Source organism: Anopheles marshallii, chromosome X (assembly GCF_943734725.1).
Source record: "Anopheles marshallii chromosome X, idAnoMarsDA_429_01, whole genome shotgun sequence".
Classification (NCBI taxonomy): Eukaryota; Metazoa; Arthropoda; class Insecta; order Diptera; family Culicidae; genus Anopheles; species Anopheles marshallii.
In genome coordinates, this window is record NC_071325.1 from 15,208,520 (window position 1) to 15,235,278 (window position 26,759).

General features: G+C 36.5%; 2 protein-coding genes across 2 annotated transcripts; one reads left to right on the top strand and one right to left on the bottom strand.

Moving 5' to 3' along the window:
• Positions 1–1,739: 1,739 nt before the first annotated feature.
• LOC128710590 (uncharacterized) lies at positions 1,740–2,698 on the bottom strand. Its single transcript, XM_053805577.1, has 3 exons — positions 2,625–2,698; positions 2,406–2,486; positions 1,740–2,340 (listed from the first exon to the last, which is right to left on the bottom strand). The coding sequence occupies exons 1-3, from the start codon at positions 2,696–2,698 to the stop codon at positions 1,740–1,742; spliced, it is 756 nt and encodes a 251-aa protein (XP_053661552.1).
• Positions 2,699–20,128: 17,430 nt separating this feature from the next.
• LOC128708426 (pyrokinin-1 receptor-like) lies at positions 20,129–25,530 on the top strand. The gene is made up of 7 exons (XM_053803407.1): positions 20,129–20,597; positions 21,210–21,348; positions 21,418–21,529; positions 21,617–21,823; positions 22,027–22,510; positions 25,005–25,216; positions 25,501–25,530. Exons 1-7 carry the CDS (start codon positions 20,129–20,131, stop codon positions 25,528–25,530), a joined length of 1,653 nt encoding a protein of 550 aa, XP_053659382.1.
• Positions 25,531–26,759: the final 1,229 nt, after the last annotated feature.

The following is a 26,759-nucleotide window of genomic DNA, read 5'->3' on the forward strand; positions in this document are numbered from 1 at the left end:
TTATAAAATGATAACTATATTTAAAATATAAATGTATTTAACCTCACACATTCACCTCACATCTCATATTCCTTCAATAATTAATTTATTTAAAGGTATATTAAAGTATAAATTTTTAATTCATACGCATATATGGGATAGGTTGTTATCCATTATTTACTCTTTCTAACTTAATGAAAAGTCATTTATATATGCGGGCCATCTCGAAACACTTGTTTATCAATGCACAATAATAATACTTCCTTAAATTAATTTATTGTGTGTTTCAATTACTATTTCTCCATTTTAATTATTTCCATCTATTTTTCTATATTATTCTCCATATTTTGAAATGCTACAAAATGATAACATATATAAATATTCGTATTATCGTTTTGTTAGCATTGTGGCATTACAAAGTGTGGAGAATATGTAGGTATTAGCAAAACTTTAATAGATAGCAATAACAAAATATCAAACATTGTACTGCAATAGATGTTGAGCGGATGTGACTTTGTAGTTGTGTTAATGTTTAGCATGAGGAGTTGTATCCGGTTGTTTTTAGAGGTGTATCGGTATGGTATCGGTTTTAAACTTACATATAGGAAACGGAGTCAACGTAGTACGAGACCATTTGGAGCGGGCAAAGTTTTATGCCCCATTAACCAACGCTGATGACAGGAACCGAGAAATCGGATAGTCAGGCGGCAGACGTTTATGATAAAATCAATAGTTGTCAGAAGAGACATTCCGTAGAAAAGGCCAATCAAACCGCCTAGCGCGACTGTAGATACGAATTAGTAGTTGCGTGCGGTGAGCGAGGGTTGAGCAATTTGTGCGAAAAACGAAAGGTCAACATATGTTACTACATATCCGCCAGTACACAGCAGGCAGTGTGATAGAATTGAGCAGTGTAAGAATTTGAAGAGCTCGACAACCTTTTTCTACACGAACTGTTAGCAACAATTATTATCCATACTTACTGAACAGATCCATCTCCGTCTTGGCGATGTTACGCACGAATCTCTCGTAGGGCAGCGATAGAAGTCGAACTGTAACACGTCCTTCTTCCTCCTCTGTTTCAGCAAAAAAACTGGACGAACGAGTTCCAGTGTAATACGTCATGCTAGAAATGCTATATGATTTTTAGATGATTTAAAATTACTTACTCATCTGATTTATATACGACGAAGTGTTCTGGTTCCACACAGGACGACAAACAGGAGCATTGCTTGCGCGCTCGAGCAATATCAGCCGAATGTTCTGTAAGACAGGTGAGTCCTTCGAAAGAACATACTTGAGTCTCATAAACTGGTTAAGGGAGAGAATAAAAACCGGTCTTATAACGGGTCTATCTAGAATATTTACTACGGATTACCCGGAATTGTCAAAGGTCGTGGCATTAGGTGATGCGTACAATTACAAAACTGAAGCTGAGTTCTCCAGAAACATTCGATCGAGCATGTGGAGAAGCTATAATACCGGTATAATTGATGTGCTGGAATAGTGATAAGGATAAAAATTCAATTTGTGAAGTTTTAATCGGACAGTTCAAACAGGGATTTGCCCAACATTACAATCGTAGTTCCGGAATTTGAACTGGTTTGATAACTTTCATGTTTGTAATATGTTAACCAAATTGGACGATTAGTCATGTGTTTTCTTAAATTGTAAGATAGTTTTTTGGTTTGGATATTTAAAGGATAGAATGGAGGACTCCCAAAATATTGTATTGTATGCTACATGTTAAGATTTTAGTTTTAAGCTACATTTTGAATAACTTTACCTTCATCCACAGTTTCCCCAGGGAATCGACAGTTACGTCGCCAAATGGGCAGCTCGTGTACTGTGTCCATATTTTCCATTTCTATTACACGTACGACAATTTCTTTACGCGTGCCCCAGAGCACAGTCTCGCGCAATGAGCGGTCAACATATGAGTAAGGCACACTGAATTCATCGTGAAGATAAAGCTGAACGTCTTCGAGTACACGAAAACCCAACCACCCCGGACCGGACGCCCGGTTACTAACGAGCCTCGGTGGGGCCGGTGACGTTACACCCACGTAGTTAGCTGCATTAACACTAAAACATCGTCCAAACTCCGTATCGAGTGGGCGAAAGAAGCGACAGCAATCGAAGGATTCCTTCTGCCAATGACAATCCGTGAGCAGCTCTTCGCAAGTTACCCGATGACGCCGCACAATTTCGGTAAAGTTTCGCAGAGCCGCGCAGTCTACCGACGTTGCGAATGAGGCAGCGTTTGGGTGACATTCCTCACATGAATAGCATGTGCCGCCATAAAACGCAATGTCAATTATGAGACTATCCAGCAAAGGGTCACGATCTGCTCCGAAATATCTGTAATGCATCGAAACAAACATTTTAGGTACAAACGGCAAAGCGATTTTTTTATATCAAATTACTGTTCTGTGAGTTCTGCAACAGATTCCCCATTAACTACTTGGCAGAGGCTGACTGCTGGAAAAGTTGTATTCCAGTGCAGGCTAGTGAAACGATTTAGAGAATATTAAATTGTGTTGATGATTTCATTCGTTATTTCCTTTTTTAATACCAAGCATTGTTTTTTTTTTATGTTTGAGATATTTTCTTTTTTATTTTGTATGATGGCCATACATACTTACTGTGCGGTATCTACGTAAAATGTGAGTGGATTGTGTAAAAAATTGTTGAATAAATTCCATACTGATCCATACATCATAAAGCTTAACCCGGATACAACCATGAGCCAGTGAATTCTTTAAATAAATTAAAATAAAAATCACATGTATCACATCCTTGAAAATCATATATTGGAAGGAGATCTGGCCGTCTCAATTGAAATTAAAAATAATTTATCGAAATAATGTATTTAACGTTGTTCTCATTTTGGATGATTTGAACTGCTATATTCTTAATTCTAGACGGGCGTGTATCAGAAACTAAATATTGGAGTATGTTTTTATCTAAATAAATTGGAGTATGTAAGCGACCTGGCATATGTAAACGGAATTGTAAACAAAATTAAAAAAAAATAGAAATAACACATAGAATAGAGTAGAAGAGAATAGATTGATAAGTAGATGTAATTAAAGTATAAGTAGACCAATTCTGCTGAGAACAATCACAAAATTAATTTAATATTGGCTTACTAGACTTATTTCTACCTTAGAGACACATAGTCGGTTATTCCTACGGAGTAACGATCCTAATAAAAATTTGGTGCCGGTCCTGTAATGTGAGACACCAGTTTCCAATACAACCCACACCACTGGGTCAACTCGTTTAAATATAAAATTATATAACGTTAATAGACATTTTACACTGCCTGGCATGGTCTTAAACTGTTTCAACTTTAACTTGAACACAATATCATCCTACATGTTTTTCAAACACCTGATAAACGATCTTGCATTTCATTTATGGAATGTACATCTTACCTTACAAACCATTTCTCAACAATACCGGACTGTATGTTATGATTTACAATGCGTTTCAACTGGTTTCGGTTAAACTTTCCGGAACTATTTCCTTTTTTTCGGTGTCTAATCATTCTCACTGGGGATTAGTTGTTGCTGTGGGCAACGTTCACCAGATACTGAGACCATCCAGTTTGATTGACATACACCAAGCATTTGAAACGCATAGGATAATCAACAAAGTTTTAGAAAAAACTCAGATTATAACTAGTTCTCATAGCTACAATACCCTTGATAGTTTTTGACCATTTACTTGTGTACATCGGTCAGTGTTCCGCAATCAAATATCTAAATAATCGTCTAAATGCTCATTTTGTATAGCTACGTAGAACGATCACGTCGAGTTGCTTAAAATTAATAGTATACTTATGGCTAGTAAGTGTAAAATATATTTTTTTTTAAATTTATGAAAAAATAAAATAATATTTTATTAGCTAGTTATTGTGTAATAACACGCACAATGTTAAAACGATCTTTACAAATTATAATGAAAGCCTTCATTTCAAATTTTATTTTATTTTTTTAATTACTAGTTTTGAAAATGTGTATCACGTTTATAATAATGTATATAAATTTGCATCACTTGCAATACTTGTGCACACACTTCAATAGATTAAAATAGATAAAAGTTAAATTCTTAATATAATGCTCTTTCATAGAAACAATCATTACAAATATTTAATAGTAAAAGTATCGCCGCTCTTTACTTACCACTGACATGATTACCAATATAATTAATCATGTGTCTCTGATGATAAAAAGCGGCTGATAAAAGGAAAGGTTAGGGCACATGCCATGAAACAGTCATTAGTCTATTCAACACTTTGTACTAATACCGGGGTGTCTTTCACATTTCTTGGCTATTTACAATAGCGATGGAGGGACATTAATGCAAAATGAGTCTTTAATTAGACTTTCTTTAATTTTACTACCCTGGATTTAGTTGTTTGTATCTGTTTGTCAGGGGTTTGAAAAAGAAGCTGTTCAGTAGGTGTTCTAGTCCTGTATTTGAAAAAGGACAATGGAAGAGTCGTTATAATTAGTAGTTTGACGACTTGCACGATGAGCTCTGCATTGTACAGCAAAATAGAATCCCCTGGCTATAGAATCCGGTTGGCTAGGCATGTCATGAGAACAAAACCATACGACCTAACCCGTCAAGTACTTTTAAGTCAGACGAGCAGAGGACAACGGAGGAAGCGTCGTAGGCCGAAATTGAGATGGAATAATGGCGTATGAACGCGAACGACGGAAATGTAGGGATTGACTAAAGTCGGTCGTGCACAATTTAAAAGATTCCTGCAGCAGTCAAAGACCACGAGGTAAGTATTTTTTATTCACGTAAGAACGGACCCGGTCGTATATCTACCACGAGGTAAGTAAATTATTAATAATTCACAACTGCTTAGTTGAAGAAACGAACAATATTTAAGATGGTACACTCTCTACGATCGGACACAACAACTGAAAATATGAAACTGATCATTCATCAACACTAGGACAATGTAGAATTTTATACTGTCTTTGGTGTAGATAAATGGTGCAAATAAATATTGTATTGTTGGTTCGACAGTCTACGAAGCGAAATGGTTTAAAAAAGGACAATAAAAAAAGATATTAAAAACTTATGTACTTGTACATTGTACTTCAAATAATGATTATAGCAAATTAATAATAGTTAACACTGGCGCAAATTAAAAACAGAAAACAATTTAAGACAATTAAGCTGGATACGATTAATTGATTGTGAAAAATATTAGTGGAACCTACATACATGTTTTGCATTATCGCTAAAAAAACAAGTAAAAAAAAAACAACGATTTGCTATACACTCCACCCGAACCGGCAGAAAAGGCTCGTTGCATGCAACGTTTTGAGATAGCTCGTGCAAGCTCGTCGCCTAAACATGCGCTCTGCAGGCCAATTCAGATCGGGTTACAGACGGTGAAAGCACCGTGTGTATTGCTACCGCCTTATCGTTAGCCGTGATTATTCTTGGCTGGTCTGTTTGCCGAAGCAGTTCGGATTTCTACTCTACCAACCGGAGAACTAGCGGTTTCCGGTGCCGCCTGTTAGAGCACGTGCGTTTGCAATTCCAGGCCGCTTCAAACAGTACCGTTGGCCCCCGTGGGCGATGAAGTACGTGATGTTACCGCGATGGTGCTAAATCTTTCTCGCTTCAATAACGGAGACCGCGTGTCTGTGCAGATGTGAATCTTAACGCCTAATCGTGCTTCGCGAATGCTATTCGGTGCCGGTGTGTTGGGCATGGAAATGCCATACGTTGTCCAGTGAATGTAGGTAAATAAGCAAAAAAAATAAAAACAGCAGCATCCAATCTGCCCCACGAATGGAAGGATGTGATGGTGTGACGACATTAAAGTGATTTCCTTTGAGATTTTTCTTAATAACCACGATCAAACATTCAGCCCACATCAGATACTCCGATCGTCCATCATTACGATTAGACAGAGAAATGTTTCAATAATATATGCAATTTCAATTAAATGGTAATGGAAGTGCTATTGGCAATTCCATGAAAAGGATTACTCAAAAAAAAAAAATGGTACGTGAAAAACAGCATTAAGGCCTAAGACTTAAAAGTGTTAATATACAAGTGTTTCCTTCCGGTGTTTGATGTATTAGTTTTTAATCTAATGTTATGAAAGCATATGAGTAAGCATCGGGGCCACTAGAGAATTAGAAAAAACTTTACCCTGCAACGGTTTAATTGAATTTTTGTGCAACTCAATTCACATACCATTGGACGCATCTGGAACTTAGCCATACGGCTAAATAGTATTATCTCAACTAATTAGACATGCTAGTAAATTGATTTCGACATATGATGATCCTGAAGTTCCAGAGTTCATTTAAAACAGTTATTGAAACTAGTCAGCTGCGGGTATGGGTGCTGCGACGAAGCGGTAAATCATGAAGGATTATGCTAGACCATTTAAATCAATTAGCGAGATCAAGCGGCTGTAGCAGTTTGCACGATTTATTATTTGCTACGTACCGTACAATAGACGGATGAAGTTTAGGAAGCAGAATGGGTTTAAAAAGGCATATGGAGCAAATTTACGCTTGCTAGAGAGCTCGATTTTTACAGTTTATTAAATTTCTAGAGCTTCAAATTGTGCTCAGTCTAGTTTGTTTGTTATGAAAAACTAGTACAATTTTACTGAGACTAATATTTATGAAATTTAATCTTAAGCCCAGGGATTATTTAATAGAAAACCATTCATGTTTTCGTTACAATTACCACGTCGTATCGACTTAATTCAACACGTACCCGGAAAATTCCAGTCCCAGCTACGGCGGTATGGTCCGGATGAGACTTTTTCTTGGTCCTGTCGTGTGAAGACAGGTATCAATAAACCATCGGACCGCGCCTGAATCTAAATTAATAAAAAAAAAACTAAAACATGGTAAGAAAAAGAGCTACACAAACAATACTATCAAATACAAAATATCTTGAAAAATATCAAGAGTGGGCAAAGGAAATTCTTTCCTTAAAGTAAAAAAAAAAAACAAAATGTGTGTATGACAATCCCGAGTCAGGTCCAACGGTCACAGTGTTCTGTGGCTAATGGATTTTCTACGATTATTGAAGTGAATCGATTCGTACCATTAAAGGATCGGTCCATTAGCAAATGAAAAAAGAATGCAGTTTCCTTCCAATAACGTGTCCAATAAGAACTTAGCAGAATGCAGCTTACATGCTTGTATCATTGGCATCGCTTGGTGACAGCTTTTGCGATGAGATCATCGTACCGGTGTAATTATAATCCGATGATGCACCACAGAATCAGAATGGCGGTACGGAGAGCAAACATTGAAAGAATTTTATCGCTCCTTGCCAGTGTTTACTTCTCTGGTTGGCACTTATTAAAGTATGATGGGTCAACTTTCTAATTACGCACTAGTGCAACAGGATAGGGTTGCCTGGGAAGCATTTGTGACATGAGTTGGCCGTAGAAAAGAGACATCTAAAGCCAATCATGAGCAATTATTTATGGAATGAGCTCAGTTTAGCGTTAAAACGTACCAAAAAAAATGTTAAAGTACGCGAATCTACTGATTAACCTATTAAAGCACGCATTATTGGAACAACGGGAAACATAAATGTTTTGGTACGAATTGAAATTCTTCTTCATGCGTTTCATGAGCCATTTCTTTTAACATTTCTTCGTGGAATTAGAAAAATGAACGTGAACGTAAAATATTTAGTGGTTTTTCACGTGAAAAACTCAATTCATTTTTTTACGACTATTCATTTTAGGCACATAAAAAATGTGAGAACATGTGAGTGTGTGTGTGGTGCCTTCTGCAGGGGTTCAAGTAATGGGCTAACAGTGCCTCACATTTGATGCACAACGTCAGCGGAATTCCGTTTACCTTCGATGTGCGTCACTGTCGCGCCGAAACGATACGTACATATTGCATGGGTGCAATTTTGTTGCGGACGAGGTGGAGATGTTCTACTTTCGGACACAGCGTTTTTCGGTTAGAAGCTATCGAGCCTTACCTTGGGTAGGGGGACTTCGATAGTTCGAAATGAGAATCGAGACGGATCTGACTTCGTCATGTAAAACTCTCGAGTTGCATCAGCAACACGCTTCGTCACGAGCTGTAACTCAGCACTGTCTACTTAGGCTTCTCGATTGGATTTATTTATATCAAAACTCTTTGCTGGACAGCCTACATTTGTCAATCGCTTGTTTGGCAAATGTGTGGCTGTTTGTTTCTTCCGGGTTTGGGTTTTTCTGTGTTTACAATGGATGTTTATGCTATGGTTAGTTGTGTTTTCGCCTTGCATCGAGGTCGCTTGGTTTTTGGGTTAAGTTTTGGTTTAAATTTTATTAAATTTTTTTTATTCAATATTTCTCATTTCAAGACCATTTTCATACCAGTGCTCTAATAGTGTTTTTAAATTCATTACGTTTTATGAAGTATCCTCTTGACACTCGTTTGAGACCTTTTTTCAAAATTAAATATGATGAATATTAAATATGAAATATTTTGAATGTAGAAATAATCATTTACATTTCAAATTTGCGATGATTCTTGTGGATTTTTAATCAGCGTTATTAAAAAGCAATTAAAAAAGTGACAAGTCGGTGTAGTGGTATGTAAAGTAAACTAAAACATATTCTCATACCTACTAAACATAGACCGAAAAATTCATACAAAGCGGCCGTCTCGGTGATATTCCATAACAACACTGTGACTTGAAATTTTTATATGTTTATAGAAATGGTAAAACGTGCATTGAATTTTTAAGTAATACTTTAGCTTGATTCGAAAATGTAAAACAATCATTGTAATTTCATAAACACTTCTCTAAGAAATACGAAATTAAAGCTCAAACCTCCAATGAGTTTTACTTTTCTATGATAGTCCAAGAAATCCTTTAACTATACAGTGATTGTTGGTGTTCTTTAATTACTGTATGAGTTTAAATATGTCCTTACACGTGGAGTCCGACAGTACACCAGCTAAGAATCGAACAAAACATCAAAATGGAAACGTGTACAATTTTTTTCTGGAAATCCATCGCATGTTTGGATGTGTTTGGCCAATTTCGTATTTTTTATCCGACGTTACTCGATGAAGAAACTCAATGATTTCCTCGTTTACGTTTCATGCCGTTCATTTGAATATTGATTGCTTTCATGAATCATAAATTCTGGACAATATCCTTCGACAATCCAATGATTTCAATAGTGTATGCATGCTGAATTGCAACACGACTAGGTAATACTAGCACCTGCTTTTGTTATCCTGCCTGCACATTGTGCGGGTGGTTGGAGATCCGGTAGATAACATCGTAGCGTTGTTATTATCTCCATTTATTTTTCCATAGAAAATGCTTTCCGATTACAACGGGTATGAGTCTCATTTGTCATCACTGTACGAAAAGGAAATGTGAAAGCACTATACATTACGAATTGACTATGTTCTCGTTGGCTACCACATTACCATGGTTATTACAATATCTCCAAATCCAGTGGTGGATCTATACTTTAGGGGGCCCTAAGCAGACTTGTTGGGCCGTAGGTTGTGAAACATATGGCGCCCTTGTTTAATGCTATGAATGTAAAAAGAGTTGATATTTAATACACCAGTTAACTTGGAACCACTCGCAAACCGTTAATACCGCCGCTGCCCAAATATAATATTCACGCAAATCAAAATTTATCCTTAGCGTCAAATAACTTCACCATACATGTTGTTTCAATTGTAGTACATCGCATCCCTTGGGAAACTAAAAATAGTTCGTTTGTAAGCTTATCCATCCCAAAAGTGTCATCTTTCGAAATGTATTGGTTTTTTTCTTGATGTGAAAGCTCTATGCGAATAAAATGTTGCTGTCTCCCTTTTTTTTTTCAAAATCTGCCATGTATAAATAGCAACGTTGTAATGATGACGATAAGTCCTCCCTGGTTCCCCAACACTGAATTGAGAAAGGTAGAATTATTTCTGAGGTATTTCGAAATATTATTACAAGAATTCATCAAGCAATACGACCTCCTTTCGAATAAAAACAAAAACAAAAAAAATAAAAGAATACATTTATTGATATCGTAGTGCACGTCTAATAAAAATAAGCAACTGTCTCATATTCAGTATCATTCATTCCCAATCACCTTTGGGTCCATATGTGAAAACTCCTTCGCACGCTACACTAAGAGAAGCGTGGCACTTTCTAATTCGTGGCAATCTGCTAATCGATGAACATAATAGATTTCCATATTTTGAACTACTTGAGCATGGCAAGAGTTATAACTATATATAAATAGCTTCTTTAACCATTTAAAACTGATTAGAAAACTGTAACATCAAGAAACCAATTACGCAGGTGTGACGCACTACAGAAAACGATTGGGATAATAATCCTTAGATCAGATATGCGATATTCGAGGCTTATAAACTAGCAATATTTTTTGACGATAAACATTTTCCAAGAAAAATGCTATAAAATCGAAGTATGACATGCCAAGGAAAGCATTTCAAAATCCTGATCACATTGATGGCCCAAAAAATGTTGACTTTCTTAGATGTCGGGTTTTATGGTTTGTATCTCCATACTCCGTCTGTTTCCATAATTTGGACCAAATATCAAGGGAAATTATTTTTTTTATAAAAGAGTATGAATATCGAGGTAGGTGTAATCTAGTCACGTTGCTTTGAGTTAAATAATGAGGCAACGTGCAGGAGGGCCTTTAATCAACAAGAGACACGGTTGCAAGAGCCCTATCAATTTTGCGGTTTGTGGAAGTATAAAGGTTCACAGTTAAAACTGTACTCAACTAACGTTACTTAAACTGAAACAAACATGAAACAAATTATTTGGAATAAAATATCATCCTACAAGAAGGTGGAGACCGTTATCCGGATAGCCTGTATTAGGTAGGGGAAATGCAGAATGTAGATTGGATTTATGAAAATTATGGATTGGAATGAAATTTATGAAAATCAGTGGACGGCGTAAGATTTTTGGGATGAAACAGTCTACTTATTCTTATCATTTGAAGGAAAAATTACCTCTAAAGTTCGGAAAAACTGCACACAGGTCCTACGAAAGATGGAGAACGAAACTGGTTCATTACCTCGGTGTTATAAGAAAAGTGATGAACAACAAATAGCAGCACTCTTGGTGGACGATAACATCACAATAGGAACCATAACATCACTATAAGTACAATAGAACTTTTACGAAAACATGTGATTTTTTTATTTATTCGTGATATTTAATGATAAATATCGTGCATTTTCAAAAGAAAAACGTATTTTCAATCAAATTTCGTTGAAATATCGAAGATTGCTCCTTGGAGCACCTCAAAAATAGTTTGCATGCTTACAAATTCCACCACTACATTTACATTTACCTTGTCAACCTTCCCCTGAACGAAAATATGAAATTCTTGTCAATTTGTAGTTTACTTGACAGTTACACATATTTATCACAGCATGCAGCTCAGTTCACAAGAACGATTCTTCATGCATGTTGCCACGTTTTTACATCCCGGTATATTATACTGATCAAATGCACTCATATTCGTAAAAATCACGTTTTAATATGCAAAGAGAGCTTTGGCAGTATGCCTTACACCAAACCGTGTGTGAACGAGAGCCTTTAAAAAACATTGCAAAAAATATTTCACTTTGCCCTCCTTCTACATCCCGCTATTGTGGTTGAATTTTAATTTATTTATCCTATCTGTACCTTGCCTTTTAAATAACCCTGTAAAATTGCGAAATGCTTCACAAGTTTGAAATGGTTGTTTTGGATAACAATTTGATGTAAACTTTCCCGCAATAAAAACAGCTTTACAGCTCGTTCTACTATTTAACCACTTTGATGTTGTTTTTTTTTCTTTTTGATAAATCGTGGTCAGATCTGCAAGAATTTGGCTGTGGTAGAGGAATTTCCATACAAACATACAGCAAAAAAAGGAACATTGTTGTGTCTTGGTAAAGAAAAGAATTAAAATATTATTTGATCTTGTTCTTTAAAATGCGGTGGCACATTTTTTATCTATCTGTATAATCTATTGTTTGATTATCTTGTAATGCAGTTTACATTATACATCGAACAGACATGTTAATGTTAACAGGTTGGTTAATAATTGTTTGGCCTGGCATATAGATGGGGTTAATGGATTTAAATCCATATCATTTTTATTTCATACCAAACTTGAAACGAATTCTGTCAAAATTTGACAGCACTCGGACAATAACCTAGTGAGCTAAAGCATTTTTTGTGACGCAACTTTTGTGTTTTGAGTAATCATGAAAAAGAATGAATTCCGCGTGATGATAATATATTGCTATTTGGAGGGGAAAAGTGCAGTCGAAACCAAAAATTGGCTGGATGAAGAGTTTTTGGACACTGCTCCACCAAAATCAACCATCAAAAATTATGCTAAATTTAAACGTGGTGAAATGAGCACTGAGGACGGTGAATATAGTGGACGCCCAAAAGACAGACGAAAATATTAAAAAATCTACAAAATTGTTAAAAGCAACCGTAATGTGAAGTTGATTGAGATAGCTGACACCTCAAAGAAATCGAAGGAACGTGTTGGCCATATCATTCACGAGTATTTGGATATTTGACCTCACATTTGACCAAAAACAATAACGAGTTAATGATTCGGAGCAGTGTTGGAACTGTTTGAGCGAAATAATTCCAAGATTTCCGGTCGGTATGTTACCATGGATGAGACTTGGCTTCACCACTACACTCCAAAGTCCAATAAACAATTATCCGAGTGGACTGGACGCTCCAAAGCGGTGAAAAACGCAACAAACAAGGAATAATCTTCATCGACTATCTTAAAAAAGGAAAAATTATTAACAGCGACAGCGACTCAAGTTATTGGAGCGTTTGAAGGACGAAATCGCCTAAAAAACGGCCTCATTTGAAGAAAAATAAGTGTTGTTTCATTAAGACAATGAACAATTAAGAAAGACCGCTATAATCGGTTTATCACCCTTGAAGGGATGTATGTTGAATAAAAAAAATGCAAAAACATTATGTTTTACTATCATTGGCCAAACAATTATCAACCCCCCTCTAATATCATCCTTATATCCTCTGCTCCAGTGTTCCGTATCATCAGTTACATTGTAGGCTACACGTTTCAATAATCAAATTCTGGAAAGCAGTCACAAGAGGCTGATAAGTAAATTATCTACATTACAGAATGTAAAATATCAAAAAGTAAACTGGTATAACAGGTATAAACAAGTAACAGGTAAAATATCAATCAAAATATCAAACACATTTGGAATTACGTCAAATTTGTTTTTAAGATTCAAACAAAAGCTGCATTTCAACATAAAACATCTTAGTCTAAACATCTATACTAAACAATTCTTCACGTAGGTCTACATCGGGATTTTGACTATGTAACTATGTTTCATTTATGTAATTAATGAAGTGTTTGAAACCCGCTCCTATCTTGTTAGTGTCAGGGAAAACAAATTCTTTTGCAAATAAATTGCTACGAGATTTTAAGCTTTTTGATTGTTTGGTTACTTAAAAAAATCCCATCCCATTCCCCATTTTATCATGGCACATGTTGCGTACTTGTGTTCTAACGTTTCTATTTCATTGCTTTTTTCGCATTTGTCCCAGTTTGTAATGTTCATTTGTTTGAGCGTTTCGTTGTTGCTTAGCTTTCCGTGAATTAAGTAGTGGAAGCTATACTGTTTCTTGGATTACGAATTTTATACAAGCAATCGGTATCCTGAAACTACATTATTTTCTTCAACAAGTAAGATAAATTTAGGTTATTATGTACTTTATTTATTTAAACGCTTGGATGCGAACTATGGAGGGGGGAGGGGTGCTAAGAAATGGTAAAGTATATATAATATTGATACATATTAGCAGAACAAGCAGTATTGTTTATTTTTTATTGTTTCTTCTAATGTATATGACTATGGACTTCCACCTATTAGGCTTAACAAAAATAATCTTATAGATTAATCTTAAATATAATAAGATGGTAGGTGAAAAATTTAACTAAACACAGATGATTACAAGGTATCGTTGATTAATCGGGCCCGGAAAGCAGATATCAAGATGTTGCTAGGTGAGCAAAGCTGTTGAATGATTTCATCGCTCACAGAAAAAATAAGCCTAGTAAGAAATAACGCGGACTGGAATGAGCAGAGGAGGACGCGATCGGAGACGACGACAAGGAACATATAGGTTTAATGATTATAGTAAAAATGGGGCATCAATATTGTTGAGGAGAATCTTAGCAATGAAAAAGCTTGCGCATGTGAAAGGAGTGACTAACTAGACATCTATAATTCCCTACAACGGATAGAGTCCCTACTCTCCCTAGGTATCGAGACATTCGATTTGCGAATCAAAGACCCAATAGCTATGCGATAAATAAACTTTTTTTCAATATTTTACTATTCGTTGAATTGCAATCCCTGCGGGAAAAATCATCATACTTTCTCGCTCTGCCTTCCTAACAATTAAATCTGTCAAAGCAAGATAGGATGATGGATTTGTTCCGCAGGGATGACACCGGCCAGAGCCTAGATTTCTCAGGGCCCCAACAGCAATACAGCGCCTTCAAAAAAAGAGCGTCACAAATAGCCGTTTAAAGACGACAAGCCCAAGAACTTTGCTTTGCGAGCTTTAGCCACTACAATATTTATACGCTCCTTAAAGGACAATGATTTGTCAAGCCATACACCAAGGTCTTTTACAAAAGGCACTCGTTGTATGGTAAAGATGAGTAGTGCATAGTTTGTGACTATTTTCTTAGCGTTGGGACGACCAAAAGATATAGAGTAGCTTTTTTTGCCCAAAGTTCTAGACCGTTAGACATACACCACGAAAATACAGAGTCAAGATAGGATTAAACCAAACATATATCATTTGAGGAAAATACAGGAAGAAACATTTTGATATCTTCTGCATAAAGCAAGTGTCTATTACAAGATAAAACATTATTATAGTCATTTATAAATGAGATAAATAATAGGGGACTTAGAACAGTTCCTTGTACACCATTATGTAAATCATCAAATTAGTTAATTTCTGTAGTCCAAGACGGACTATTTTTAATTTAATTTTAAGTTTTAAATAAATATGAAAAATATTAAAAATATTACTCACTATATACCTATGGAGGCGCCTGGTAGATATTAGGTAGTATCATGTAAGGCCGCTTAAATGTAGCGTCAGGAAGTAAGTACAGGTAGTACAGGTAGTACAGATAGTCAAGTAGTACAGTAGTAGTAGTTTTATTAGAATATTTCGTATCTTGCGCATAGCTCGTGTTTTGATCGTATGTAATGGGTCCGTCCGCTTTGACTCTTCTCATTGTTGAATTAGAGTTGGAAAACATTGTTGATATACGATGATAATGTTGATGATGATGCGTAGTAAGTGGGAAAAGATACATAAAAACTCACTGATCAGTTATATGTGATCTCACCTAATCTCACCTAACCTATATGTAAAGTTGAAGAGAATAGTGGGGAGTATTTATTAAAAGATAACGGATTACAAATTCAGTGTGCTTCCTCTTTGACCGTCGATACGCGAATCCCTAATCCAGCCGCGCGTGGCTAATTATATTCTTTCTATTCCTTCTCTTTCTCTTCCACACCTCTTCTCACCTGTTTAAGCTTGCTTCGCTCGCGCTCAGTGTTTTTCTCTTTCTTTTTCAATCCTCTTTCACTTCCTTACACATCCACATATATTAAACCTATACCTGTACAAGCTGAAGCACATATGAATACCAAAAAACTAATTCTACGTTATTATCACTGCCTAGCTGTTTCATTTCATGTAACAAGCTATTGTAACAAGGGTTTATACTGTTTAGACACGCTTATCACACGGGCTTATCTATGTAGTAATGTATTTATATTTGTATTTGTAATTGTAAAGTGATTGGCTAAACAGACTGGTCTTATCACTTAACTTAAAAATTAGCCTAAGGAGTACAGTCACACAGGGTAGAGAGTGGTCCTGGTTAAAACATACGTCGAAAAGTGTCAGTCAAAATCGTAATAAGATACGTTGTATTTAAGTGCCATAGCAGTCATGGGTTCATTTTCGCTATATGCTCGTCTTGTTTGGTCAGTTCGAAGTAGTCGGTAATTTTGAAACGTTCTAGGTGGCACATATATTTTTATAAGAGTTAACAGTTCAGGTGAGTCTATCTCTTCAACAAGCAGATTGCATATTAACGAACGTTGGGCACGTCTACTATGGTTTACGAGGGTCTGTAAACCAAGCAACAAACAACGAGTGCAGTATGTCGGACGAAAAGCTACATTACGCCAAAGAGTAAAACGTAAGACAAGATGTGTAATTTTTTTCTGATCAGATTCTAACTTGTTGGACCACACAACAGACGAGGGACATCAAATGAACCCCTAGACCCCGATAGTGTCACTCCGTTGTAGTAGCGTCCCTGATATCGAGTACCCAAGGACTAAAGGACGAGCTGATCTAAAGAAGGACATAGACGCGCACTTATCAATTGAAATTAGCAGGTCATTATTTTGGCACCAGTTAGTAATACAGTCAATGGATCTTTGCAATCAGACATGCATTGATCCGGAAAAAAACTCTAACGTCGTCAGCGTAGAGTAGCCAGCTCGATTTAGTGACCACAGTAGTAACGTCGTTAATAAACAACGAAAACAGTAACGGTCCCAAATTGTTGCCCTGGGGAACACCTCAGCTCTCGAAATATTTTCCCTATGCTGCTTGAAAAACTTATGGGTCTGTAGTTAGCTGCTAGACTTTTGTTTTTCCTGGATTTAGATATTGCTATTATTTTAGCCTGTTTCCATTACTCGGGAAGTACTCTAGTTTGATACAACTGTTGAAGCTTTGGCAGTATTTTTAGGGTTTTGTTATTACTTACTTACTTATCCGGTGCTACAACCGCTTCGCGGTCTTGGCTTGCTGTAGGGGGGCCTCCTCTGTCCATGTGGACGATCTAAACGGACTTTACAGGCTGGGTCGTCCGGTGTCATTCTATTAACGTAAGCAGTCTTCCGGAGCCCGGAATGTCTAATCCGCTGTACGACAGTAAGTTCGCCGTACAGTTCGTAGAGCTCGTCATTGTGGCGGCTTCTCCATTGTCCTTCCACACACACGGCGCCAAAAATCCTTCAGAGCATCTTTCTCTCGAATCCGGTTAAGAGGGTTAGTACTGGAACTATACAGGGTCTGTATAGTCCCAGCTTCGTTCGTTGCGATAGGTGTTTTGAGTGAAAAAGTTTCCTCAGACTGTAAAAAGACCGGTTAGCAGCGTAACCCTAGCGTCCAAGAAAGACCCTAGCGCGTATCTCAACATCAATGTTATTGTCGGTGTTGACTTTTGACCCAAGATAGGTGAAATTTTGGACGACTTCGTTCACCTATTTGTACGTCATCCCTGCGCAAGTTATGATTTGTTAGCTGGTGCCACCATCATCTAGGTTTTTGTCTCGGTAATATCCACCCGAGGTTTTCTGCCGCTTGCTCAAACCTTCTTAAGCACAACAGAAACATAACTCAAAACAATAACTGCTATTGCTAATACTACGGATAAATAATTTACGTACGAATTCTTTTTCTTCATAGATTACATCTATTCATCTTGGTACTATGTAGTGTAAGCTACCAAAGCTTCTTTAGCTTTTTTAGGTGGACTATTAGCGAATTCTTTAAGCGAATTAGAAAATTCTTTATCTTTATTCTAAACATGGCCTTCTTTTTCTTTATCGGTACAACAACATCAAGAGGCCGGCCATTTGTGGCTTTCTGTGACTTTATTTACCCGTAGCTGAATAGTCAGTTCTGCGTACGGAGGATTGATCCGTATGGGATTTTGGTCCGGTCCGTTATAGTGAAGACCGGTGCCTGGCTTGGGTTTAGGTAAAATATGAAACGAATATGATGATTATATGAAATATGATTGATGCATTATACGAACTGCCCGAAAAGTAACATTGTTAATGAAGTATCGTATGCAGTATCGAAGGTGTATAGATTGAAAAAGGTTCTAGAACCGCTTCAAATCGCAATGATTAAGTAAATCAGTCTGGCGTGAATATTTAATTTACTAGGCAGTCTGTTTGTTTATTGTTGCATTTGTTGAAATAAGATGGAATTAAATATATTGATTAAAAAAAAATCATGAAAAAAATGTTAAACAAGGAGGGGGAGGGTCGACGTAATTTTACGTAATTAATGGAGGAGGGTTACGTCTAGTGTTACGTCTTGATATAAAAGAAGGGAAAATTGACAATCTTCGCGTTACTTATTAATTTAATAAACTCATTGGACATTTAGCGGGAAAAAACCTCAAAAATCAAAATTGTCCTATTCTTTCTCCCAATACTTTTTGATAAATTAGAAGATGAAACTAAGAAGTTTACATATTTCCTCATTTTTATTGATGTTCATTTCGCTGTCTGCTGAGGTCAAAGTTAGAATTTTGAAAATGTATGAAAATGAAATGAAAATTTATGTCAACTTCAAAATTCTGAATCTCACCAAGTTCTTCACCGATTTTGATAACCAATAACAATTTGGAAAGTAGCAATACGGCCTGGCTCTCCTTGTTTAATAAAAAAAAAATTGGAACAATAATTTAATGTAAATTATACAAAAAATATTAAATCAACAAATACATTTATCTAACAGCAGTACAAAGTCCAATAATAATATATTTTATATTTATGAAAAGAGTTGAAAACAGCATCATTTTATGATAACCCTTTAATAATTTCATGTTTAACTTCATATATTTCAAAAGCTTCAAAAAACTTTAAACATCTTTTCAAACCACATTGTAGTGTAACATTTCTTCTTTCATCTCGTGGAAAAAGTAGCTGCCCGTAGGTGCCCCTTGAAAAGTTATTGAAAAGAAAATATTGAAAAAAAAAATCAATTTTATCGTTCTCTGCCAATATACATAGCCCGTAAAATAAATATGAAGCACTTATTTTTATGCGAAAAATAAAACATATTGAAGAGAGATATGACAGAGAGATATATAGAGATGTATATATAGAGATATCTACAATGATATACACAACAATGAAATACGTATTTTTTTGTTTTTGCATATTTTCATGCACACTATTACGAGCACTTCATGTATTATAGCTATAATATAATCGGCACTATATCTTTGTTTCTGGTGATTATTATGATTTGAAAAATATCAACTCATTTTAAGGCATCACAGTTTATAACAAAATGTTTGAATGATCTGATAACTTCTGCAATGTAATTAAAAGGCTAAAAAATCTTCACATAATTTGATGTTCATAATAAACTTATAAACTTTTAGAAAATATTTACCGGCGAAACGTCTATAGTAGTGACGATAATTGTGAGAATAGTAATGTGGAAATAAGCGATTTGCAGGAAGTTCTATGTAATTAAGATCTATTAAACATAAGCTTCTTGACGGATGAAAATATATGCCGGGCGTAATAATAAATAAGGGAATATAATAAAATAGAAACATCAGTAATCTTATATTTATGCTTTTATCACTTTAATCCCTATCGTAAACAATTTTTAATTATTTTTTTTTTTTCATTATTAAATTATAATTATCAACAACATAATCAACTGTCCTATCCTATCCTATCAGCCTACACTCAAATTATTTTTAATAGCAGTTATTTAATGAAACTTATGTTATAACATCCCCAAAACTGTGTAATGGAATAAAATAGCATAATAAATTAGATTAAGGATCTCTCCTAATTGATACAATTTTCGTTTTATCTTGAATAAATGTTGATTTTTATAACTTTTGACCATAACATCGAGTGAGAAACAAAAATCCAAACCAAACTCACGGAGATTTTTTTGTTTGTAATTACGTTAATAATGGGTAAAATGCAACAAATGAAAATCAAACTATCGATTTACTCGAATAAATATTAGATTTTATTTTTTCGAAGAACTTCGAATGATGTTCATCCCGAACCTCCAGATTTCTTAACATATATGACTCTGCTATCACTCTACATATACATATATGACTCTGCTATCACTCTACGGACAGTGAACAACGGAGCTTAATCGGATTTTTCTTATCATCTAGGGTTCATCAAGGTTCACTCATTTAGCAAGTCTAATGTAACACAGTGTAGCAAGCGTGATGATATCCTACAGTTCCTTCGACCATCAGAACCAGGGATTACGAGGTTCTGGACAATGGGACTCCATTTCAAACCGAACCGTGCATCGACTTCTCACACAGAGAAGAATATTGACCAATACCCAGGCAGCGATAAAAGATGTCGATGGTACTATCAATTTAACATTTAGCCAAGAAGAGCACATAAGTATCGGATTGAATGTGAGTTTCAACCTAACTGTGGGAGAAGCTGAACCCGGTAATGCTGATGCAGTGAATGGGAGCGCAAATGGTACCATACCATTCGAAATAAGGGATGCATTATGGATCGTCATTCCGATAAGTATCATCTACTCCACCATCTTCGTGATCGGGATGCTTGGAAACATCATCACCTGCATTGTTATATCACGTAATAAGTCTATGCACACCGCCACCAATTACTACCTTTTTAGTTTAGCAATTTCGGATTTACTGCTATTGATTACAGGTTAGTAGATACTAAAAACATATTTGTACCTAATGCTTTGTTTTACTCTATTGATGTTGTGACTATCTTTTGCTACTCAAGTAATAACAATATTGAATTTCAAATAATTCAAATAGCTTTGTCAGTCTACTTTGATTTCACAATAACCTTTAATGTATTTTATCAGATTATTAATATTTAAGATATTTAAAAAAGTTCTTCTAGATTTTGTAAACTCATTAATAAACAATAAGGATATATGTATGATAGAAGGGTATAATGATACAGATTTATTTTCCAAATTCAACTCCGATTGCCAACTGCGACTGTTATCTTCTACTTTCCACTATCATTGTGATTAACAATTATGCTCTCTCGCAGGCTATGCACTCCTTTTACACGATTGTGCTATAATTTTTTATAGCACACCCTACTACACTTGCACACTTTCTTCTGTCTTTCTGTTTCTCTCTTCCCTTTTGGGGATCCTCTTTCTCTTTCTCCTGCTTCACGATTTTACCCGCTTCGCTCACATATATATCTGAAAATATGCACAAATAATTCGCAATATTTATATTATTATAGAAAATTGTATTTTTTTGAGAAAATAAATTTCCATTTTTCTTAACACAGGCGTACCACAGGATATCTACCATACCTGGTACAGGTTCCCATACCCCTTCGGTAACACTGTTTGTAAAATAGTAAGCTTTGCTTCTGAATCTTCTGTCAACGCGACAGTCCTTACAATAACGGCATTCACTGTAGAAAGGTACGAATGACGCCGAAGTATTGCAACAGGAAAATAGTAAAACTCGTTACATCGCTTTATATTAAACAGGTACGTCGCTATCTGCAAACCCTTCCTGTCACACACAATGTCCAAACTATCGCGAGCAGTCCGGTTTGTGATAACTATTTGGGTGATTGCTTTTAGCTTAGCCATTCCACAGGTATTTTAGTGTTGTCATTTTAAACATTATACTTAAATTGGCCAAAACCGACCAATATTAAACACCATTATTTATCTCACTTCACAGGCTCTATCGATGCAAATTGACACACAATTTCGTATGTGTACTGTACGCCACGAACAGACGAAGCATCTTTTCTTCATCTCTACTGTGCTCGTTTTTGTCTGTCCGATGAGTGTGATAACAATACTTTACATTCTAATCTGGTTACAACTGCGACGGTCGAAGGTAGTTCGTTGCGGGACTTATCGAAGCTCGAGCGTTCGGCTCAAGGTATGTTTGAACCTAGTTAGCAATAGCAGTTAACAGTTAGCAAAGCCCCTGCCCAGCTCGATTATTTTCACTATGATGTGTGATTGTACAGCTATGATGTGCGGCACGAGAGGAGTGAAATTAGACATGTTGTTTACATTTTATCACCCTTATTATTGAAATTAGACATGTTGTTTACATTTTATCGCCCTTATTGTACACAGCGCAGCATTTTCAAGCGCAGTGCACAAAGAACGGTAGTAACATTGCACTGCGATCAGAATGTCTCACCACTGCATCACTATAGCGAGAGTGTACTTGCAAGCTCGATGCAACATCCACGGCTTACCGACAGTTTGTCAACGCCATCGTCGCCTTACCTGCACTACGCAAAAAGTTATCCAGCAAGCCCAGTGCGAAAGCATCGAAGATCGGAGGAAGCGGCAAAAGAGTCTGTTATGTCGCTTGCCAGACCATCTCATCACCATCTACACCATCATCACAGGCGCAAGCAAAGTTTGCTGCCGTCTCAATATTGTTCCACGGGCAGTTCTTCTGTTGGGTTTCGAGAAGGTAGTAGCTCGACGAGTGTTACAGACAGTCACCAAAAACTAGAACAGCAACTCTCGGGAGCATCGGAGGATGGTCGAATAAATTATTCCACTCGGGCGCACTACAACAGCACGCGGCATGTGGTGAAAATGCTAGGTAAGTTACAGCTAATTCTATCATTGGACAATATTTATTTGGGTTAAAAGGTTTAAATTGAAGGTTCAAACGATATAATGGCATGATTTTTTTTATGGACTGTATTTATGTGGTTCAAATTTCAACCCGTGTCAACGCAATGCGTATGAAAATGGTTCAAAGGATTTGCATGTTTATTTAACCCCATAAACATTATTCTAATCACTACCTACAGCTAAGATTGGTGAACATGAACGCAGGATCAATCCTACTCCGTCTCCTGTTTGCTTTTATCTAACCGCAACCATTTAGTTCTTTAGTTCAGCCAATGAAAAATAAATCATTTTCTTGATTCTCACATAATTACGACCATGCATTTAGAATCCGAGTAAATTTAAAAACAATGTAATAGTTCTCATTTATGCACATTGGTTCAGAGAAAGCAAAATAACCGCGAATAGAATGTGAAACGCCTTCCTTTCAGAAAAGGAAGGAATGTGGAAACTACATAAACTACATGCAAACGGTTCAATGATTGGACTACTCCTCAGTTGCTGGATCACTCTATAAATAATTCTCAAATAGCGTAAAACAGGGGTCGGCACACTTTTCATGCAAGGGTCCCGACACTTTAAAACAAACATGCGCAAACTGCGGGGAAGATTCTCAAAAAAAAATGTTTTTATTGTTCTAGTGTTGAATTGTTATTATGATGTCGTCCTCACGGTTTCACATAATAAAAAAATATGAACACGGTGATGTTAGGTCGTGGTACCCCGGAAAACGTGTATAGCTTGTGTTTTCAATACTGAACATCGGCTTGGCTCGGTTCAGCTCGGTTTGAGTTGGTTGTCAACTTATCCGCGCCTCCTGTTCCGCATAGTTGTTCATATTGAACAAGACGGCGTTTCCACGGCAGCGCTTTCCGTGGAGCGCCTGTTTGACAGTCAGGCGCGAAGATTTGACAACCGAGCACCGTCGATGTGGCATCCAAGTTACACACATTTTCCAGGATACCGCGGAGACCGAATTTTAACAAGTCGCTCCTTCTGAGAGATTATCCGCTGGTCAAATGCAACTGCCAAAAAACCTCTCAAAACATGAATGTCAACTTTTGATTTAGTTTTTGGAGGCCTTAGTGGTCACGGAACATCATCTGGCCTGATATGCGTGGTCTTCGTGGCTAAATATGCGTCTGTTTAGCCGTTTTCTTGGCCGAGAACCATCGAGCGGGTTTAACGTCTTCGATGTAACCTCTATCTATATCTCTTCACAGCCCATCATCTCTAGTGATTTCTTTGCATGATGAGCAAGACCGGGGCAGTCCTAACATCCGCATACCTCTTTGCGTTGTACTGACTGCTGATAACAAAAGCGTTGAGACTTCATTATTTGACCATATCCCAATTCGTTAAATGCCTTGAAGGATATAACTTTGTTCTCGGTGATCGATAACCATATACCTTTTTCAGGAACATAGTATTACGAGTCATAAGAAAGTTTGAATACGAAAATGTCAGTCGTGGTCAGCCACATTTGTCATCCATTAAGACCGCTGCTGTGCGTTTCGTCGAAAAGAAACCTATCATCGTCACCGTCTACCACTACTTCTAGGCCACAACTGATACTTTCGCATAGCAATGTCCATTTTGATCAAGTATTTCATCACTGTTTGGCCAAAAGCAGCGACCTCCATAGGAAACGACGAAGTCACATTTCATTCGATATTCATCTTTAGCCTCTTCTAGGCTTCTGATACACACTCTGACCTGCCACCAAACATGAGAAGACATCTCAAAAGACTTTATAGAAAAGAATTTATACGGCGTACATGAAGCCCATGACGATATAAAACTTTTTTGCTCCGTTGTGACGCTGATAGTTCGAAAATAATGTCTGTTGATGGTTGACTGCTAATTTTGTAAAATTGTGTCTGTCCTCCTAGCTACAAAAGATGAAAGCATACTGGATACACCTTTTAGGTTGGAGGGAACTTGTATATAAAAAGGCTAAACCAACCCAATTAAATAAATGCATACGATAATGTGACATAAAAACCAACATATTTGTGGCATCCTGACTGTGATAGCCTATTAACTACCACGAATGTAGCGAATTGACGCCATCTACATCGGACTTCAACGAATCATTCATTATTTATTTAAACGATAATGGCTTTATCTATAATTCATCAGAAAAAAATTCAAAAATTATTTATGTCCTGTCATTACCGCCACTATAATATTTAACTATAAAATTACTTTAAATGATAAATAATAAAATATATCTATTTTAATACATTCGATAATGAAAGAAGAACTAATATGAAATTAATGATTACACGACTTCTAGAGTCGATAAACATTAACAAACACTATTTCATTGCTATTAGACCACATGACAAAGTAATATTTATAACTTACAGTCAAATAAATCATGGTTCGTAAATAACGATTATGGCAGCAACGCTGGACAAAACAACCGCTCACTAATGATATCTTCGCCTTCTCGCTAGTGGCCGTCGTCATAGCCTTTTTCCTATGCTGGGCCCCATTTCATGCGCAGCGACTTATGGCAGTTTATGCAAATGACCACAACCAAAACGCTGCTATACGGACAGCATTCGAGATTCTTACATGTGTGTCGGGTATTCTGTACTACATCTCAACCTGCATCAATCCGGTGCTGTATAACATCATGAGCCACAAATTCCGAGAAGCATTCAAAGTAAGTAAAATGTAATACACTTGTAGGTCTTTTCGTCCGGATTATTTCAGTTATATTCCGCAGACTAGATGTGGTTATTCAGAACGAATGCGTTGAAAACTCACCTTTGTGATCTTAATATATTGCTTTACTATTCTAATATATCTTCTCTTTTAACATAACAGAACCTTTACTCTTAAAAAAAAAATTATCAAATGGTAGTTTGATAGCTCCATTCGATAGACGCTCAACTCGTTATATTTTATACGCTTCTGCCATTCACTAAGCAAGTCCATTTTTTCTAGGAATGTATCGTGGCACTCAAATTCAAATAACTGCAACGTCGTAAATATCGTTGCCTAACAGTGTGGTTCTCCAGTGCCACATTTTATCCACCCGAACAACTCAAACATTCCCTGAAGTTGGAAGCAACGAAAATGTTCATCAATACGACAATTCCAGATTCAGGAGGGCCCAAAAAAGACAGCAGTAGGCCGGAACGATTTGCGGATACCCCCAGTAGTCGACTTCGATCCAGGATCGGTGTTACCATCATCAAGCCACAGAAGTAGTATCTCGCAGTGCGACTAGCACGGACCCATGCACATACCTGGCCAGACCGCAACGTATCGGGTAGATATTTCCGGACTATATGGGGATGTTACGCCTGCAAGTTGAGTTGTACTCGGACAGCAGACGATTTATGCTCCACCAGGCAGAAAGCAGTTCAACCGCAGGGTAACGGTCGGTTATCGTGGACATAATCGGCATCATCAACCGGCATTCAGTTCCGGTACTAAAATGTCGACAGCGGGTTGTTTCCTATGCGGCTATAACATACGTGCTGTGTTGTATTGGTGAAACATTCATCCACAGTACCGTTGCATCTCCATACTTCATTAGCAATATGCCGTAGAATCGGTTGGTGTGCACTCGCAAAGCTCAGCAGAACTTCAGGCATAGGAAGCTCCCAAACGAAACAGAACAAGATATATTGTAAGCTTTCATCGTTACTTCAAATCCAATAAATATAAGCTTTTGAAAGCTTCGCATAACTGTAAAGCTTTGATGATGCAAATAGTTTTTCGTATGAGCTACGCAGCATTGCAAATACAAAAAGTAGTTATTTTTAATACGATATTTTTAAGCAAAACGATATAACATGCCCCAAATAATGTTGATATATGACAGATGACTTAAAAGTCGGAAAGACCTAGAGTTCTGAGAAAATGGGATAGGAAAAGAGTGAAGAGTCGCGTGTGAACCAATAACGGTTGAAAAATAAAAGGAACTTTTATCATACTTAAATGTGTAGAGTTCGCTAAAATATTCAATCAAACAGTTAAATAACAGCAATTAATTGAAGGAATTGTTACGAAGGACCTTTGGTGCAGAATAGATCAGATCACGATCATGAAATTTAGTATCCACTGGATGTATTATTGTATAACGATATTGATGAAATCGAAAAAAGACTATTGTGATTATATTGAAAAGTTAATTTATCCAGTGGTTTAAAAAGCACACTGCATGCATTATAAGGTATATAAATTTAATTTTCTAA